Consider the following 20,595-nt stretch of genomic DNA (forward strand, 5'->3'; position numbering starts at 1 on the left):
TTCCATAGGTAGCTGAGGTGGAATCTGGCAGATTTGGCCATCGAGCTGATGTGGTCTCTCATGTTCAAGTTGCCATCCAAGGTTATTCTCAGTGATTTGGCCGAGTCCACAATGGTCGGTGGACAATTTAAGGCTGTGATGGCATTAATCCATATCTGAATCCCAGGGTCAGATTTTGGAGGGGAAATTAGAAGAAATTCTGTTTTCTTTGCGTTGAGTTTGATTTCATTGGAGGAGAGCCATTGGACGCTCTGCTTCTGGGCCTCATTCAGGGAGAGGACCTCCTTGAGAGATGAGATTTTGATGTAGATCTGGGTGTCGTCAGCGTACATATGGTAGGAGATATTTGAGGTGTAAAGGACTTCGGCAAGCGGTTCTAAATAAAGGTTTAAAAGGGTGGGGGACAGCGTTGAACCTTGAGGGAACCATGACCGAAGAGTGAGCGGACAGGTTGACGTTGATTAGGAATCTCTGAGATCGGTTTTGGAGGAAGAATCTAAACCATTCGAGGACGGGGACATCTAGACCCATCCTGAGTCTGAGATGTTCAAGTAGCTTCCCAAGGTTGACTGTGTCGAAGGCCGAGGATAGATCTAGGAGGATTAGGAGACAGGTTTTGTTTTGGTCAAGGGCTTGGAGGGCATCATTGACAATGTGGAGCATGGTGGTTTCAGTGCTGTGTCCCAGTCTGAATCCAGATTGGAGGTCATCGAGTAGGTGGAAGTTGTGGATGTGACGACTTAGCTGCAGTTGCACACACTTCTCCAATACTTTAGCTAAGAGAGGGATGTTGGAAATGGGTCCAAAATTGACAGGGTAGGCTGGATCCAGAGACAGCTTTTTCAGAATGGGGAGGACTTGGCCCACTTTCAGAGAGTCAGGAATTGATCCCTGCCGGAGGGAGGCGTTAATTATCGCAGTCCAGCTAGGAATAATGGATTGGGCGACAGTAGCTCGACAGTTAGACCAACCATGTTGTCCAGGGTTGGGCACTAAAGGAGAGACCTCGGTCAGTAATCAGCAGAATTACTTATCTTCATAGACATTAGGATAGTAACTTTTAGGAGAATTTGGCCTGGTTGTAAGTGAGACGAGATTCCTGGAGCTTTCCAAGGACCAGCAGGCTTTTGTTGATTGCTATAGCAGGTCAGTGCAACTTCTAGATGGCCGCCATCTGAGTGAGCAAGGCTCAGGGTGCAGTTGTGGGCCCTTGTTTGTTGTGATGGTGCAGTCCTCTTTCTGTTACTATTGCCTGATCAAGCCTGGTTGGGCTACAGCTGTGGACCCTTGTTTGTTTTTATTGTTCAGTTCTCTTTCAATAGCCATTATCAGGATGCTGCCATTTTTGTGGGTAAACTGTCTGAGGCAGTGTGAGATAGGGCAGCTTTGTGTACAAAATGGATGGGGCAACAAAGCTGCTGTTGTGCCATAGACTGGCAGCTTTAAGGCACCACCAGAACTCCAATAATAGACCTACCCGTGTGTCCGGACAACGCCATGTCCCTGCCAATGCACACTGCTCACTCGGTGCCTGCTAAACTGTGGGGGGGCCTCTCATCCACTGTCACAGTCACTATTATCACTATTATCACTAGACCTTCTAAAAGGGCACCTGGACCAGGTGGGATGCCTATGGATCTATATAAAGAAAATTCTGAGATTTGGGCTCCTATGCTTGCACACATAATAATTCAGCTTGCAAGGTTGATGTACCAACCTCTTGTTGCTCATTCACAATTGTTCTTGATTTTAAAAAGGGGAATTCAAAGGACCCAAACTGTTATTGCCCAATCTCTCTTCTCAACTGGATAGATTACGTCTTTGGACATCAGAGAATATCTTTTTTACCCAGATCAAATGTGGGTTTAGGGATGGACTTGGATTAATAGAAAAATGCTTTATTGTGCATACTTAAGTGTTTAACTATAAGTTCTCTAATCTAGCATTTATGGACCTATCTAGTGATTTCGATTGAGTAAAATGTTCTAAATTGTGGGAGACTTTACCTGCCATGGGTCTTAACCCCTTCCATGCATCGGACGACCTCCAGCTGTCCGATGTCACAGTGGGCCTGTGCAGAGGACTGCCGGGAGCTGTCCGAACCCCGCCCACTCGATAAATCACCAGCACCGCAGTGGAATTTGCGCCATGGTCAAGGTGTTAAAAGTGGGTTTGGTGTCCTTTCTGAGAGCCTTACCTCAGGAATTAGTTGCCTCTGTGAGATATCAGTAGAGAGGAGAACATACTGCTTAATGTAAATGGTCTTGAATCTTGCCTAGTGAATTATCGGACTGATGTCCTAGCACTTAACTAAAAATCCATTCCAGTGGTTATGTATGCAGATGATGCTCTGTGGCTTGCTAGGTCGGGTAATGGACTTAACTCACTGCTTGCCACCCTAATTTTTTTCATTAAATTACTTGATCTGGAGACAAATCTGTCTCAAACATTTATTTTAGTTTGTGGCTTAAAATGTAAAAACACGCCTTATGTGTATTCATGACATGTAATTGAAAAAGTTCACCAATTGCTATATCTTAGTCTAACATTTAATAGCTCTTGTACCTGGGCACCACGTGTCACCAACAGGAAAAAATCTTTTTTCACAAGCAGTTAGCATGATGTTTTTCCTCACTTCCTCCATAGGCAAAAAGCCCATGCACCATATCAGCGAGATATACAAAGGAAATATATTTTTATTTTATCTTATGGAGTGGGGATATGACGTTACAGAGAGGTTGGTTGCATTCTAATTTAAGAAAATAGACTTTGCCTAAAATTTCTGGGGGTTCCCCCAATAGCATCACATTTGGTGTTAATCCACCAAGCATTTGGTACGGTCTATGTTGTGGATTTGATCAAAGTTTCTCCCATTATACTATGGTGCACCATTTGATGCAATGAACAGGCTATTCCCAAGAGGGAGATACTTCTAGATTGTCTTTCTTGTGTTTATGGGAATCAAATCTCCTGGCTTGAAGAATGCAACTGTTGTTCTTAGATGTCCTTCTATTTTCAAGATTCCTACAAATATCTGTAGGAAGGACAAGGAATCACGTCTGGAACATTTTTTATCAGACAGAAGTCTTAAATAGAGGGAGGAGAACTAACGAAGCCCTCTGTCAAAGAATAATGTTTAGTACAAACCACAGTGGGGTGATCTCCTGGGTGGATATGATCTCAGGATCCTGGGAGCATCTGTTGCTCCTAACAAAAGAAGGATCAGGGGTGCTTAGAGGTCCAGCATACGTGCCCCAAAGAATACATATAGGAGACGGAGTATGCAGTCCCCATTGGGGGAAGAAGGGCCGGCTCTAGGGCATGGCGATCGGTGCGACCACACCGAGCATCATTTTTGTGTATTAACATTTTAAGAGCACCTGATGCCTCGTTGCGGGCCTCCAGCAACTTTCAGACATTAATTAAAAAGGCAAGAGAACTCCAGTGATTAATCAACTTCCTGGACAGAGACCAGAGGTGTGTCTAGTGGAAGTTTTGACTCATCCTAAAGTAGCACAGAGGGTTAAAATGCCTGCTGCTAAGAACGTGTACCATGCTGATAAGGAAGTGCATATAATATAAATAGGTCAGTGGGTTACTGCTTCTGTAAGAGAGTTCCTTTTGTTACTTGTTGTTTATGAGTCAAAATACTAATATAGAACATTGAGCTATTAACTAGAGCTGCTGCAAACTGCAAGGTCTATGTTAGAGCTAAATGTTTTTTGGCCCAGTCTTTCATTATCCTAATCTTGTGAAAAGGGTTCATTTGAGTAGAAAACAATTCTTAATATGAAAGAGAACCCCTAACAATGGTGTTACATTTTAAATTCTGAATTTGTGCCTTTCTGAATAAAAACTTTAAGCAGATTGCCTACCAGTATCAATGACATGTCATTCCTACCCTGCACCTTGTAGTACTGTCTGATGTAATAGTTGCTATACACTGATTTAAACTCCTATGATTGCCTCTGTGCAATGTGTGTGATGCAAAGTACCCTGACACCTTACACTGGTATGGGTGGTGCTATAAAACTAAACAAATCTGAGAGACAGTGATTACAGAGACTTGAGGGGGCACTGTTAAAGGGTTTTGAGGGAAAGCATGGTAGAGGTGAGCATTGGGGGGCGCCAACACACATTGTTACACAGGGTGCAACCAGCGCTGAAGCTGGTCCGGGGGGAAGGAGAGTGGGGAGGCTGGGTTTGCCAACACCCCTACCCTAAGGTGCAGACAGGGTGTCTCCACCATTCGGAAGTGTGGCCCTCACACACCTGGTTGGGTGTCATGCTTCATCATAGGGCTTGCTCCTCATCAGGCTGGCAAAGCAATGTCTGACAGGCACACTATGAGGGGCTATTTGGCAGAGATCTTTTTCCCAAGGCATTTGGTGAGGTGCGGGTATGGAGCCTCCTGGTGTAGGTGTGTGGTAAGTGTGCACTGAGGTGGTATGTGGAACGCTAAAATGAGGCACAGTGGTGCTCCAAAACAAATTTATTCTCCAAGCCCACTGGTCTAAATTAAAAACATAGAAAGTGTCACCGCCAATGTAATGGTCAGATGTAGCTTAGTGTGAAGGGCATCTGTTGCTGTCTCATTTTAGATTGGGTTCTATGAGATGGGTATTATGTTTCCCGCTGGATTAGATTTTCTCACCTAATATTGCCATTTGCCTATATGATGAGATGTCTATCCAGATCTTGTTGTATTTTGTCTTTTTTTGCAAGTTTTTTCATTCTTTCACACAGTATTTACTGCCTTCATTACGCAGACATAATTTTTGCAGGTGTAGATGGGCACTGCTGTACTTTTCAACAACTAGATATCCTTGATGTATGCTCAGAAGGCGGCCTTTTTTTTAAAGTGTAATTCGGTTGCACAATTGTGTGTTTTTTAATAGGACTTTTTGTCTCTTTATAATTAACTTTGTATTTTAAATTGCTGATGTCATTTTGTGCTCTATGATACTTATTGTATTCATGGTATATTTATATTTGTTTGTATCTTTTATAACCTGCTTTTAAGTGAATGAAAAAGATTATGTTGTTTGATAGATTGATCGATTGATTGAATACCATTCAGGCACACTACAGTCAATAACTAGGAATTGAGAAGTTAGTTATATCTTTGACAGGTCTGGCCATTGCAAGGAACTTAAGAAAAATAACTTTTTGCTTCCTTTCATAGGAGTTACAGTACTCGAAGGACCTATTTATGCAGTTGGAGGTCATGATGGCTGGAGTTATCTTAGTACAGTGGAACGATGGGATCCACAGAGTCAGCAGTGGACATTTGTTGCAAGTATGGCTACTGCCAGAAGCACAGTTGGAGTTGCTGCGTTAAATGGCAAGTGAGTAGGGTTTACCTCTAACTTAATTTTGTTTATATGTGTCCAAAAATATGGAAACCATAGATTTGCAGAATCAGTTTTTTTTATTAAGTATGACACCTAAATTGCAAATCAGAACAATATTACCATGTTGTGGGAACTGAATGACCTATTCACAAAGAAATTTCCATGCAGTAAAGTTACGAGTGCAGGGTCTCTGCACCAGAGGCGGACTCCCTGAACTCAGGGAGGAATCTTCACACTTCAATCCTCAGTGCTCAGATTCTGCAATGTGTGTGAGTCTTTGGCTCAGCTATAAACATGTTGTTTTCACACACACAGATGACATGAGGGAACTTAGTTCAAGCACTGAGTGGATATTTACGAGGTAGGTCTGGGGTTTGCCACAGTAGTTGCACTACTTATTGGACACTATCACATGGGGGGTGTATAGCACTTATTATGAAGTCTGAGCACTATACCACCCACTCCCAATCCCCATGACTGTGAAGTGCACTTGTCGCTCATCTCCATCTTTTTCTTTCACAAACACGACCATCATTGATTAACCCTTATTTCTTAATAATAATTTGGACTTAGGGATCAATATTGATGCTTGTAACTTCCACACTTCCCTCATGTCCACGGGTCCGCTGCATTATTAATTGCAGGACCTCCTATGATGCTGGGTGGAATGTAAAAATTACCTGTATTGTAACATTATTGCACGATGTAACTTGGGCTTACACTGTACCATCTGTATATGATTTCCAACCCAGAGGAAGTCAGGGGTGTCTTGTCCTGAACGACGAAACACGTCTTGGCTGGAGCCTGAACAAGAAAAAGATATTAAAAAAGATATATGATGATTAATGCTTATGTCTTGTAATTTGAAGTTATTAACTTGTTGAAATCTGCATATCGGTGTGCTAGGATCGTGAACAAAATGTAAATGAGGTGGTGTCAATTCTTTTGGGTTACTAACAGGGAGCAGTGATAATCCAAATGATTGTTCATTAATGATTTACACACTCAAGATCACCAGAAATGGAATATGCATTTTAACATATTTATTTGAAAATGGTTATTTTAAAATCTGAGATCTAGTGCACATAATATTGGTACCACCACATAAGACAATAAAAAGCAGCTTTTCAATGACAATAAAAACTGGGAAAAAAATCATAACATCAAAATGTATAGCCTTTGCACCCTCTATGTGCTCTCCCTGGTTCTACCAGATGAATTCATAACAAACCAGACTTTCAGAGGTGGTACACACACTTGGACAACAGGGTTCATCGACTGTTCAGAATCACGTGTCAGTTAATTTGAGCACAAAGTCAAGAGCTAGTAGATTGCATCTGTGCTAGAACACAGTCTTTGCACCAGTTCATGAAGGCAGAATGCAGTGCTTCACAGAAACTTGGAGAGCGAAGCTGGTGGCTTCTTCTGTCAACATAGAATCTGGTGTCGTGCTCTTCTGGATCTGCTACCTACATCTGTGACCTACGGGATATTTTTATCCATTTAAGGGGGTGAGTGGTGGACCCTAAATACTACATTATTATCAGGGATAAAACCTTTTACATAGTTTAATGAATTTTGGACACCGATTAGGGGCACCAAAGGAAGTGTCCTATATACAACTTTAAGAAAATAGGAGATGAAGGGACGTCTATTTGGACTATACCCTTTTGATGATTTACCTATTTATGTTCTTTTGATGGTCTTGACATTATGATAAGTGAACACTTGTCTTATACTGGGTGTTGCATCAAGTGTTATATTTAGGTTGTTATCTGAATAAATTGACACTCTCTCAGTTGTAGGGATGATAAGGACAATAAGGGTGAACAACATGAATGTTATTAGTGTTTACACCAGACATGACAGTGATTGGGCAAAAAGCGGTAGGCGTGTTGTCTGAGATGGAATTCGGGGCCTACCAGGAATTGAGTCAGACATTATGGGCTTTACATCAATCGAATTGTAATTCAGGTTTGTGACCAAATACCATTTCGGTATTTGGAAGGAGCATGTTTAGAGCTGCCCCCTGAATAACAAAACAGAATGATATGTATTAATGTTTTGTGACCGAAATCAGGTTGCAAAACAGTAATACTTTGCAGATTACACAAAGGTCATGATAAGGCATTTGCAAACAGGAAGAGGGTCCCCAAAGAACCCCTTCCTAACTGTTGAAAAAAAATTCAAGAGGAGGCAGTGGATCATTTTAATATTAACAAATGTTTGTAACATTATTATTCATTTTATTTTTTAAACACATCCCTCGTGTATCTAACCTTTATTTCTGATATAAAAATTGTGACAGCAAAGCCATATATGCATGTGGATGTTCTATATTCAGGGGCTGGGAATCTATATTGTTTTTCACTGCTGTCAAAGCCTTCTCTGTAATTGGATACATCAAAGTCAGCTTTCCTGACTCCTTCAGAGCCAGTCGGCCATTGGGCCTCAGTAGGAAGATAATGTTATACAGCTTTGGGTTTTTGCACCATACTTAGGGCAGTTTATGTACAGTTGTGATGCTTAGAGGAGAATATACCAAGCCTCACACTAATCAAATGGAGGTCACCACTATTTAAATGTGTTTGTGATGCAAATGGCCATGTTATGTGAGCTGTTCCCTGTATATTTGGAGCCAGAACGCTCAACTGTCATAATTTTATTTTGATCAATGTATCTGATTTGGTGAACACTGAACTGGCAATCACTCCACCACCAAGTCCACTTTGCTTGGAATCCTGTTAAAATCTGTGAAGTCAATGTTGTAACTAAGCCTGGATCATATTTGGACTAGTTATATCTTACATTACATAGCACATCTGAATGCATACTTCACAATAACTTCAATGGTTGTACAATATTCAGGCTGTCCAAAAATGTGCACAAGCTTGCTAATGCGCTGCCTTATGGCAAAAGAAAAGGGCAGGAATGCACGTATATATTAGGTACAGCATATTCCTGCCCTTTTCCCCTGTGCAAATGCACAATGGGCTCTCGTGCGCCAACTGAGGCATCTTTGCACTGTGCTGCAACGGTGTCTGCATTGTTGGAGTGATTATTTTTGTGTAGGATGGCAAACCTTCCAACACAAAAACAACCACAAAAGGCGTTTTCCTCTTTGTATGTGTGCTGCAGAATGCAGCACACATAGAAAGAGGGAAAATGAGGAGCAATAAAGATGTTTCTTTGCTTTGTGCCTCCCTTACAACTCCCCTAAGGAGGCATACGTTTTTGCCGCTGTCTCAGACTTATGATTTCTCATAAATCTGGGGAAGTGTGATAAAGCCATGGATATAGCAGGGAATGCCCCCGGCAACACCCATGGAATTCCCCTTTCACGTAGTTTTCTGCGTGAAAGGGGCACATGTTCATATTGCGTCACTGGAAGTGTTTCTGATGGAGCAAAAGTGACGGTAGGGCCTCTGGCCCCAGGTATTTATTGTTTGGGAAAATCCAGCCATCTTCAATATTGTGTCTGAAATCATTACGTATTCAAGAAGACAAACTTTACCAAATCGAAACGCAAGTCCAAAGTATGAAACTCAAGCTAAGTGAGAAGTGACAAAATACATTTTAAAACCTTTTACTACAGCACACATAACAAAGGCTACATTATTGAAGACCACACTCATTCAAACAACACTATAGCGCTGGATCATCAATATGTCCCCAGATACTTAGAAACTAAAAACAGTATTTAAAAACCTATTTCAATGAAACTGTTTTTGTACAGACAGAAACACAACTACAGCACAGAAAACTAATCGAAATATGACAATGTCTGCTTTGCACTTACACAGCAGAAAACACTAGTTCAAGTTCAAGTTCATTCCATTTCGATTACAAAGGAACTTAGATGTGCTTACAAGATATACAAAAGAAAACTTCTTGGTTCCAAATAATAACAAAAATGAAAGTAGTCCCGCTGAGAGGGAAAACCCCTTACACAAAATACAACTGGACATTGGGAGGAGAAAAAATAGAAGTGGTAAAATAATATATTTATCTGGGACGAATATTTACTCAATCATTACTAAACTCTCCTCACCTACAGCACTTGAATCATAAAGCAGACATTCGCCTGGGGGCACTCCCATGACTATATTGTTCTTCCTGGCAAAGGCACTTTTTTTTCCTTATTACAGGTTTACAGCACCAAGACCCCCTATCTTACCTTAAGCTTTGGAATAAAGTCCACTTACCCAGTGTTACCAAATTCAAACTAAAGAAGGGAAAATCCTCCGAAAATTGGCTAAAGTCACACAAGCTACTCCTGCACAAGCACAACGTTTGGAATTTTCTTTAGTTAGCTCCAGAGCCATCACCAATATATTAAGATGGGCTCACAATCTTCTACATGCCGATCATGGTACCTTAAAATCTTTACTAAAAATTGAGACATTCGAGCCCAAATCTACAAAATATACTTTTAGCCAGATTCTGATTACGGCTTTTAAATGATCAAATTGCACAACTGCACTCTGGAAATCACGGACTCCCGCCCAATTGAAGATCTTCCTGAAACATCTGACACCAAGGATCACCTTCAAATTGGACACTCTGCACTGTTTTAAATTTCACCATTATGAAATGCTATGCAGAATCAATTGTGTATAAACAGGTTCAACAATCTATTTGTTTGACCCTAAGGCATGGAATTCGGCACTGTATAATCTCATTGCAGTTTGCGCTACTACCTTTTAATTCACTTACTTTTAAATGCACCCTTAAAGAAAATGCTACCAGTATTAGCGATTTTTGCAATGGTGGAGTGCAAGACCTGAAGCACGTCATGTCGGTATGCCAGAATTTGAAACTGGTTGAGGCTAGAAGGCGCTACTTAAAACCAATCCAACTTAGAAACTTAGAAACAATAGCGAATCTGTGCAGAGTCTGATTTAACTTTTTAAATCTCCCCCAGATGATTATGTGTGTCATAACCTATTTATATTTTTTAAATCTTTTTTAAATCTGTAATTAATGTCTTTACCTATATCATTATAACAAATGTTCTGTCTGAAATGCGTTGGTCTCAGTAGAGAACTAAATCAAATAAATTAAACTTGAAAAGAAAACACTACATTGTCACATATGTTGTCTCCCTATTCACAGATGTCCATGTACACAATAACATTGATGAGTGGGATTTCCTCAGTAATAACGGAATGATAATGATAATATTTCATTGCAAGACACAAATGGTAAAGTAATCAATATTTGCTGAAAAATATCATGAGTGAAAAAATCAACAGTGCATCTCCCATGACATTTAGGGCATGTGATACAGGGCCATCTCAACATGAAATACACTCTGAAACAACAAGAGCTACCAGTGTTCAAAATTATCACATGTAATGCTAACACTCTTTCAGCCTGTCTTATATATTACTACACTCTGCAAGAATTACAGTGACATAAATATAGTGACCCAACAATACCAAATAAAATATGTGGCGTTTAGGGGCTTTTTGCCATGTTACGCTGTGTATTTATCCTTTGTTTTTTCATAGAAAGTAAGATAATGTTGCCCCATGGAACCTTTGCTCAGAGACCTGCTAAAATGTATGAGTGACCTCAATAATGTTTCTCCATTTCCCTTCTGCCAGTGTCTATGCCATTCAGCATAAATACTGGACATCCTCTTACTCTCTTTGCATGCTAGTTGTCAACTAGCTGCAGACAGTCCTGATCTGGATTGTCAAGTCTGCCTCCTTGTGTCATTCACTAAGAGACCATTTAGACTTGCTGCAGAATTGTAAAGATGCACTAATCATGCAACCCAGATCCAACAGAAGTGGTGTGAACTTCAACACACCTCTGCAACCAAGGCCAACATTACATTAGCAACATGCAGATTGGAGGTAAACCCAGGAGAAGGTAAATGAGACAAGAGTGAGAAACATAGACACCAGATTTGATTACACTGCCTGGGCTTGATCTGTATTTGCATGAGTGTTGATGTATAAACAAAAGAATAGGCTTTTAATCCAACTGCAAGTGTTCCACTGACAACTAACTCTTAATATTAGATCTGTTAAACCTAATCATACTCTCTGTATTTCCCACTCACTATTCTGGGATGAAACACAGTATTTCTCATGAGCTGTAATATAATTAAAATTGATAAGGCAACCATGAACAACTGTCCGAAGTATTATATATTATTTGCTATGACAGCTACCGTCAATATTAGGTAATTGTTTTCTAAAGATCTGACACATTCAATGTGATGAGTGATATGATTGTTAGCTGCGACATAGAAAGTATTTCTTTAATATTTGTAGTATTTCTTAATGTCATGTGATTCACCTAATCACTTTAACAATCCTCTGCTACATCTAATCAATACCTTATTACAATACAAGAAGTAGTTTATATGAGACGTGATACTTCTTGCTTCAATTCTTGAAGGAATGTTAATGAGCATCGAGTTCCCCATACTGATAGATGCATATTTGTATATTAGCAAGGGCCAATGAGTTCTTGGGACTAATGAATGACTCCTTGAAAAACTAGCAGAGTGCAAAATACAAGTTCATATAAAGATGAAAAAGTTCATGACAAATCTGGCAAGTGCAAATGCAAGCTCTTATCCTGAGGTCAAACTCCTTATTTGTAGCTCTGTGGACATATCCTAGGAAGATAAACAGGTGCAAGTCTATACCCTTATATGAGTAAGATACAAAGTACACTTCTCTAAACAAAATATGCCTTTTGTCGATTTCACTGAATAACTGTTTACACCGATTCTACATTTCAATTCCCACCTCTAACATATTTGCTTCACAATACTCCTGGAAGGATTGTATGGTCCATGTGGAATTTGTACTTTGAATGTTCAAGATGGTCGCATTTAGGGGCCGATTTGGGAAATGAATCCGTACGATGATTCGTATTTGAAGCCGTTTCGGTACGATTCGTACAAATCCGTCCGAACCGTGTAGTACGATCCGTAGAATAGAAATACGTCTGAATCCTTGCGAACCGTACGAAATACAATGCTAAATCTGGGTGGAATTAGAGTCTCACAGTGAACCGTACGATACGTAAACATGCAGTACGATCCGGACCGGGGAAAGAGTACGCGATTCGTACGGAACATGTCGCGTATAGGCAATTCGTACGGAGAGCCACACATTCACATACGCACCGTACCCCTAAACACAAGGGGTGTATGCACGGGGTGTATGCACCGTACACCTACGGCCTTGGGTGGTACGAACCATACCCCTACGCGCCGTACACCAACATTCATGAGGTGTACGCACGGGGACATACGCACCGTACCCCTAAAATCCCGGGGTTTACGCATTGTATCCTGACCCACCGTACTCCTGCTTTCATGGGGTGTAAGCACCGTACCCGGTGGGTCCGTTTTGTACGCATTTTGAGGCAAAATATACTTTTACGGATGTTTTAAGCTCCCGTAGAAAAAGAGTCATACTGAGTGTTGTCGATACAATTCGTACTTGCTGGGTTGGAAAATACAGTTTCGATCCATACGGACATCACGTACTTCGCGTTCCGAATGCGATTTGTACGGATCAGTGAGTTGTACAGTGTTCAGTGCGATTCGTACGGAGAACTGCTTTGGGTACACATCATATTAGGTCATACGTACAGGGAACGGTTTTCCATATAAATCGCACGGGAAGAAAGCTCTGTCCGGCTATTCGGAGGGCATTTTCCCGAATCCGAATTGACCCCTTAGTCTTTCTCAGCTTAATTCGGGTATTTAGCATAGCACATTTTTCTGAGATGCCAAACTTAGGTCCAAAAATTGCCCACATACTGCACGCTTGTCCACCTTCTTTTAAGTTTTAGGTGCATGTTTAGAAGGTTTGGAGTAGAGCGTCGTGCAGGTCATGCATGAAATGGAAAACGTGTCTCATGATACTTGTGAAAGGAATGCCTTTTAGAAAACCTGATTTTGTTGGGTGTGGCTATCATTCTCATTCCATAACTATCTGAATCATCTTTATAACCATTCTTGTTATTGTTCTGGAATTATTCTCTAAAGCAATGCATGAACTCTGTCCATAAAGCCTTCTTTTCAAAATTGGTCCTCGGGACCAATTTTACTCAATATTGTTTTATGACAGTAGATGGAGCACTACTATATCTCTCTTGATCTAATATTTATGTATTGTTATATAGCTTGCAACTGGGTTTTATTAATTGCAGTTCTACCACATAACTAAGATCCTAAAGAATCTTTTGGTATATGGCTATTTTAGTTTGTTCACATATGATAAATGGTTTTCATGTATTGCCATGATTTGTATTGTTGTACAGTGTACCAGGAAGGTTCACATGGTCACACATACTTAAGGAGGTCTAACCAAATTTATATCACAGTCATTCTTCACATAATTATTGTTACCTATATTAAAGATTGCTTTAGCCATTTCTGCAATTATAATGCAGCCTGCTCCTAATATGTCTGCAATAAAAGTTGGTCAACTTAGCAGATTTTCAACTGAAGTATATTATTTGTTTTAAGTGTTAGCCAACTACACTATTGCACCAAAGACTTTGCTAATATATGTGTGACACAAACATTTACTTCACACTGACTGGGCATTGTTGCTGAAGGTTATGGGCTTTGAGCAATTGCATAGTCTGAAGTTCCATATCTCACTTTTTAGCACAACATCTCTTAAACTGGCAGCCACTTAAGACCTAGACTTTACGTTAAATAATATTGAAAATTAATTTCAAAATCATTTTAAATATTTCATTTGAGTGTAGAAAAAGAGAGAACGATGCTATAAAACTGTTATGTTAATTTTGTATTAAATCTTTAATTAAGTTAAATATATTTATTTGCATTAGAATTATTTTTATGAAGTTTAAAAAATAACATATAAAATAAAAAAGATAAAAATGTTGGTATGTATCAATAATTATTAAAAGTGTTTTTTTTTTTTAAATTAACTGAAGGTAGAATAATTACTTTGTAATAAAAAATTATGTTTCACTGTTTTATAAATTCAAAAAAGTTTTGTTTTTCACATAGTTCTTATTTCAAAATTAAGCATACAATGTATTTCTTTATGTTTAAACAATTTTAAATAATATATTTTAATGTACCTTATTTCATTTAGGGTTTTACTTTAAGTCCCTCTTTGCTTTATTTTCTTTGAGGGAATTATGAGCTGGAACTTCTACTGTTCCTTTTTAGCAGTCAATCATTTAGGTTCACCCCCTCTTTCAAGGGGTGGAGACATCTAAGTCTACACTTTTGAGTAACTTTACACTCAGTTTTTGTGAATTGCCAAAAGTAGTTAAGTTACACAAAAGTGTGCAAGCAAATTACACATGTAAATTACTCAAAAGTGCAAGTTACCTTAGTGTGAAGCCCTGATTGCCATTAAGAGATCGATTTGTGTTTGTTTCAACAATAGAACTTGTGATGTGTTTTGAACTACTGGTGGTTTATTTTAATAAAGGTATTCAAAACCAGGAGTAAGTTTACTAAATGAATACTGTCATGACATACATAAGCAAGAACAGATACAATTATCATGTTTTGCTAAACACCTAATTATCCTTTGGTTTTACCCTATATTAAAGTGCCCATGTTTCAAGACATTGAATCGTATTCCTAATGTGCAGGTTTTTCACTTTGCATTTGTTCTTTCATTAACAATGCAACACATCACTAATCAATAATCAATGGCTCATTTGTATAGCGCAGGCCTGTCACCACTAGGAATATCTGGGAGCTGAGGTTGCCATGTCCCTGTCGAAAAGCCAGGCCTTGACTTTCTTTATAAATTCTGATAGGGAGGGTGCTGTTTGGAGATGAAGGGGTACTTCGCTCCAGGTCAAGGTTTGATGTAGGAGAACAAATGGCCCTTGCTGCAGCTGCGACGGTTGCAGGCTGTGTGTGCGAGGGTGAGTGAGGCAGAGTGCAGGTGTCTTGATGGCAGATGGAAGTTCAGTTGTTGGTTGATATACGATGATCCTTGATCATGTACAGCTTTGTAAGCATGTGCAAGGATCTTGAAATGGCATCTTTTCTGGATGTGGAGCCAGTTGAGGTTTCTGAGGTGGGGTGTCATGTGGGACCATTTGGGGAGGTCCAGGATGAGTTTTTGCTCCAGTCTTCTGTATGATCAGGAGCCTTCTGAGGAGCTGGATGGGAATTTTGTCATAGAGAGTTGCCATAGTTGAGGCGGCTGGTGATAAGGTCATGAGTGCCAATCTTTTTGGTGTTGATAGGATCCATCTGAAGATTTTGCTGAGCATGCGAAAGGTATTGAAGCAGTAGGAGGTGACTGTGTTGACTTGTCGTTTCATGGTCAGATGGCTGTCAAGGATGATGCCAAGTTTGTGTGCATGGTCTGTCACTGTGAGTGTTGGGGCAAACAAAGCAATACAAAAGGGGATGATGGACGGAGCGTTTGAGCAAATCAAACACTCACCCCCAGTCAACTGATCTGGGTTTAATCCATCACCATTCTTTAGCTCACTCAGGCACCCCAGTTCAGACAAGGCCATATGCAAATCAGTCTGACCCTGTGCCTCATGGGAACAGTCCAGCCCGAACTGCCAAGCCATGTCTTCCCTGGACTGGAAACAAGCATCCTGGGACCGGTTTCGGATTCATAATCCTCATCAGCCAGGCTATCTTGAATCCAGTGGCCAAGTGAGCAAGGGACTCACGTCTGAGCATACCCTGCCAACTTAGGGCGAAGAAAGCGATACAAAAGGGGATGATGGATGGAGCGTTCGAGCAAATCAAACACTCACTCCCAGTCAACTGATCTGGGTTTAATCCATCACCATTCTTTAGCTCACTCAGCCACCCCAGTTCAGACATGGCCATATGCAAATCAGTCTGACCCTGTGCCTCATGGGAACAGTCCAGCCCGAACTGCCAAGCCATGTCTTCCCTGGACCGGAAACAAGCATCCTGGGACCGGTTTCGAATTCATAATCCTCATCAGCCAGGCTATCTTGAATCCAGTGGCCAAGTGAGCAAGGGACTCACGTCTGAGCATACCCTGCCAACTTAGGGCGAACAAAGCTATACAAAAGGGGATGATGGACAGAGCGTTTGAGCAAATCAAACACTCACCCCCAGTCAACTGATCTGGGTTTAATCCATCTCCATTCTTTAGCTCACTCAGCCACCCCATTTCAGACATGGCCATATGCAAATCAGTCTGACCCTGTGCCTCATGGGAACAGTCCAGCCCGAACTGCCAAGCTATGTCTTCCCTGGACCGTAAACAAGCATCCTGGGACCGGTTTCGGATTCATAATCCTCATCAGCCAGGCTATCTTGAATCCAGTGGCCAAGTGAGCAAGGGACTCACGTCTGAGCTTACCCTGCCAACTTAGGGCGAGCAAAGCGATACAAAAGGGGATGATGGACGGAGCATTTGAGCAAATCAAATTGTGAGTGTTGGTCCAAGTTCTGCTGGCCACCAGTTGTGGTCCCTTTTGGAGGTGTTCTTACTGAATATCAGTGCTTCTACTTTGTCAGAGTTGAGTTTGAGACAGTTGTATCTTATCCATTTAGCTACATTGGTGCAGAAATTGTTTTTTTGCAAAGGAGGGATCCTCAGTGAGTCAGAGGATTAGTTCAGTTTTGTCTGTGTAGGAGATTATGTTGAGTCTGTGGGCTCTAAAGACGTCTGTGAGAGGGTGAACAGGTAGGGCCTGAGCGATGATCATTGGGGTTTGCTATATATGATGTGCTTGGGTGTGGAGGTGAGAGGAGGCAGTTGGATCCTCTTAGAGCATCTGGTAAGGAAAGAGGCAATGCACTTGAGGCTGTTTTGCTGTATGCCAATGTTGTGTAGTCTGTTGATGAGGGTTCGATTGGGGACTGTGTAGAACGTAGCAGAGAGGTCAAGGAGGAAGGCCACATTTTCTCCATGTATGAGGAGAGTTTTGATGTCATCTGTAGCAGCAACCAGTGCAGCTTCTGTGCTGTGGTTGGCACAGAATCCTGATTTTGAGGTGTTGAGTAGGGGGTTTGGTTCCAGGCATTCAGTGAGCTGTTGGTTGATGACTGTTTGAGTATTTTTACTGGGTAGGGGAACAGTGACATCGATTGGTAAGTTTTGAGGTCACTGGGGACAGCAGAGGGTTTCTTTAGGAGGGGTCTGACCTCTGTGTGTTTCCATCTGTCTGGGAACAATGCTGTGGAGTTGGCGGTGTTGAGGATGCTGGTGAGTTTTGTGCTGATTGGGTTGGTTATGGGGTTGAAGCGATGTGGTGGCAAGGGTCTTTGGGTGTCTTGGAGTGGATGGATGACATGATGGCTGTGGAGGTGTGGGTAGTGAACAGGGACCAGTTGGTGATTGTTCAGCTGGTGTTCGCTGGTTGGTTGAGATTTGTCAAGGCTGAGAGTGTTGGGTTTGGAGTACAAGTTGTTGTTGGTGTCGGCAACTTTGTTTTGGAAGTAGTGCGGGAGAGTGATCCATAGTTCTCTGTAGGGGAGATGTGGCTGTCAGGCTGGAGAATTACTTGACCATTTTGAAGAGTTCCTCGTGTGATTGGCCACAGTGTCAATTTGGTCAGTGAAGGCTCCTGTCTTGTCTTCCTTGATGCACAGGTGGTAGTTGCTGAGGAGCAGCTCTGTCAGAGGGGTTCTTAGTGATGTGTCATCGCTTCTCGAGTCAGTTGTTGTAGCGCTTGGTAATTCTGAGTTCTTGGGTGTAGCAGCTGGCTCGTTGTGATATTCTGTTGGCTTTTTCTGGTTTCAGTGGGGTCAAGGTCTACTGAAGTTTCGGGTTGTATGGTGCTGAGGGCCAGTGTCCACTGAGTCTCAGTTACTTTGCCCTAGCTGTAATTGGTGATGCTTTGGTGCTTGGCGATGGTGTGCTGGGTGTAGGAGATGGTGAAGTGAATAATGAGATGTTTGTTTCAGGTGAGACTGTGATGTGTGTCAATTTGATTCTGTCACTGGAGTAAAAATGGTGTTGAGTGTGTGTCCAGCTTTGCGCATGGGTATGGTGATCAGTTGAGTGAGGCCAATGTTGTTCAGCTTCTTCAGGAGGGTAATGGAGTTGGCATTGTTGGGGTCATCAACATGGAAATTGAGATCGCCGAGCTGGAAATATTGATGGGAGTCAATGGCTAGGGGGTTGATGAGGTTGGTGATGGCATTGCAGAAGGCTGGTCGGGTTCCGGGGGTTTGTAAGCAAGGGTGCCTCTTATCATGGCCTTAGCATAGGTCTGCAGTGGGAAATTGAAGTGTTCCATTAGAGGCATTAGGTCATCATTTTTAGTGATGCATTGAATGGTTTCCTTGAAGATGGTGGTGATGATACCACGGTCTTTGTTGGTAAGGTCTCAGTATATCATCTTGTTGACGTCAGGAGAGGTGGTGGTGATGTTGGGGTTGGAGGAGGGGTTGAACCATGTTTCTGTGATGAAGGCTACATGAGGGGAGAGGGTGGTGATGGTGTACCAGATTTCCCTGGTGTGTTTACAAAGGGATCAGGCCTTGAGCAAGACGCATTGACGCAGTATCGGGTTGTTTGTGTTCTTCTGAGCAAAAGTGGTGGTGGGTCCAGAATCACTAGGTGGTCCTGTGTAGCAGAAGTGGCAGTGGTGCGGGTGAAGGGCACTTTGCTTGATCATGGGAAAGACCTGAAGCAGCAGTTGATGTGGCATCCAGTGTCCAGGGCCAGGAGCTCCTTGAAGGTGTAGCAGCGGATAATGGGAGGACAAAGGGTACTGGAGCTGGGTGTGATCCTTTAAGGATTAAGACGAAGTCTATTTGTAGGGGTCCAGCTTGGTCTTAAAGTATGCATTATGACTGAGAGGCCATAATGGAATGGGCAGATAAATGTTGATCTAAAAGTTACCAAGGGGGGAGGATTGCTAAATAAAACTTCCTTCTCTGTTAAACTATGCTCTTTTAACCTTGTTTGAGCGGGATAAGAGTAAACAGTATATTCCTACTAAACACTATTTTAATATACAGACACCCAACACACTAACTAATACCAAACAGCATTCAGCAAACGACCAAGAACACATACATAAACTACCTCTTACCAAAAGATCTAATGGTGAGTCCAACTAGCTACAAGGTTGGGTGCTATTGAGGAGTGGCCCCTATGATGAAACATTCCACTTAGATTGGGTGAGGGGTCAGCATCCTGTTTTTAGTATAAGAAGTCTAGAGGATCGTGCTGTTGTCCTAATAGGAAGCCAATATTTTGCTAAAAATGTCTTTCAATGCCATCTGCGGTGACAAACTGCTGTGGTAATTAATAATCACGTCAGAGTACATAATGCATGACTGCAAAACTAGCTTTTGCTCATCCCGTTTGTTATTGAGTCAGATTCTCTTCGAACTTTTGTAGAATAATGTACTTCAAATAAAACTAACTAATGGTAACACCTCATGGGCAGAAAGTATTTTCCAGCAGTCGGTTTCAGATAGTTTCATAATAATATAGCAATATTGCGTCATTCTTTAAGAGTTAATAACATGGCACAAGGGTTTCCTGAGTTGGGTATAGGCAGCCCAAGATGCAAAAATGAAAAGAAAGAGCTAAACTGCGCTATATCGTTGTAAATATGGTGCAGTTCTGCCCTCTCTCTTTTCCAACGCCGAACAAATTCCTTTGCTGCACTACGTTGCCTGATATTTTATTAAATCCGGGCCATAGTTTAAGTCACAAACTCAATTCAAGGATATGTTGCTCAAATGCCTTGAAATTTTTTGTGATTCAGGATAATCATCAGTATGGTCATTGAAAAAATATATTCATCTAGTCATCGTGCATATCCACTGAGTCATATTTGTGTATCTATATTTCATAAAGATATATCTTTTTTAGAAAGATCAATCTGTGGCAAAACAAATGCCATCTTTACAAGGACATCACTGACAGCGAAATAGTTTATTAAATCTTAAAAACAGAGTTAATCAAGAATAAACTATATGCCATTTTTATTCCATCTAGGACAAAGTGGCTACAATGTCCCATGCTATTGTATATGGTCATTTCACACGGTTCTAGGATACTAGCCATCAGAACGGCTAGTGGTAACTTTTTACTAATCAATCATATTCATACCACACAATATTCATACCACACATTTTATGACACAAATTTCACAACAATCATGGTTGGCTGGAAATGGAAGCACAGCATTTAGTAAATAAGGGATAAACTGTGCGGATCATTTTTCTTCCCCTTTTTAGGTCTCGGACTAATGTCCCACGAAGTGGGCGGAGTCCGAGATCTTTTGTTGTCTA

The 20,595-nt window shown here is 41.2% G+C and overlaps 1 protein-coding gene across 1 annotated transcript in view; it reads left to right on the top strand.

Moving 5' to 3' along the window:
• The window catches only part of KLHL1 (kelch like family member 1), a 1,646,193-nt gene that overhangs the window by 1,485,821 nt on the left and 139,777 nt on the right, over positions 1–20,595 (top strand). The window contains exon 8 of the mRNA XM_086934899.1: positions 5,186–5,348. Within this exon, the coding sequence (XP_086791025.1) occupies positions 5,186–5,348 (163 nt within the window). The remainder of the gene's footprint in view (positions 1–5,185; positions 5,349–20,595) is intronic.

The sequence above is a fragment of the Lissotriton vulgaris genome, chromosome 8 (genome assembly GCF_964263255.1).
Source record: "Lissotriton vulgaris chromosome 8, aLisVul1.2, whole genome shotgun sequence".
NCBI classification, from domain to species: domain Eukaryota; kingdom Metazoa; phylum Chordata; class Amphibia; order Caudata; family Salamandridae; genus Lissotriton; species Lissotriton vulgaris.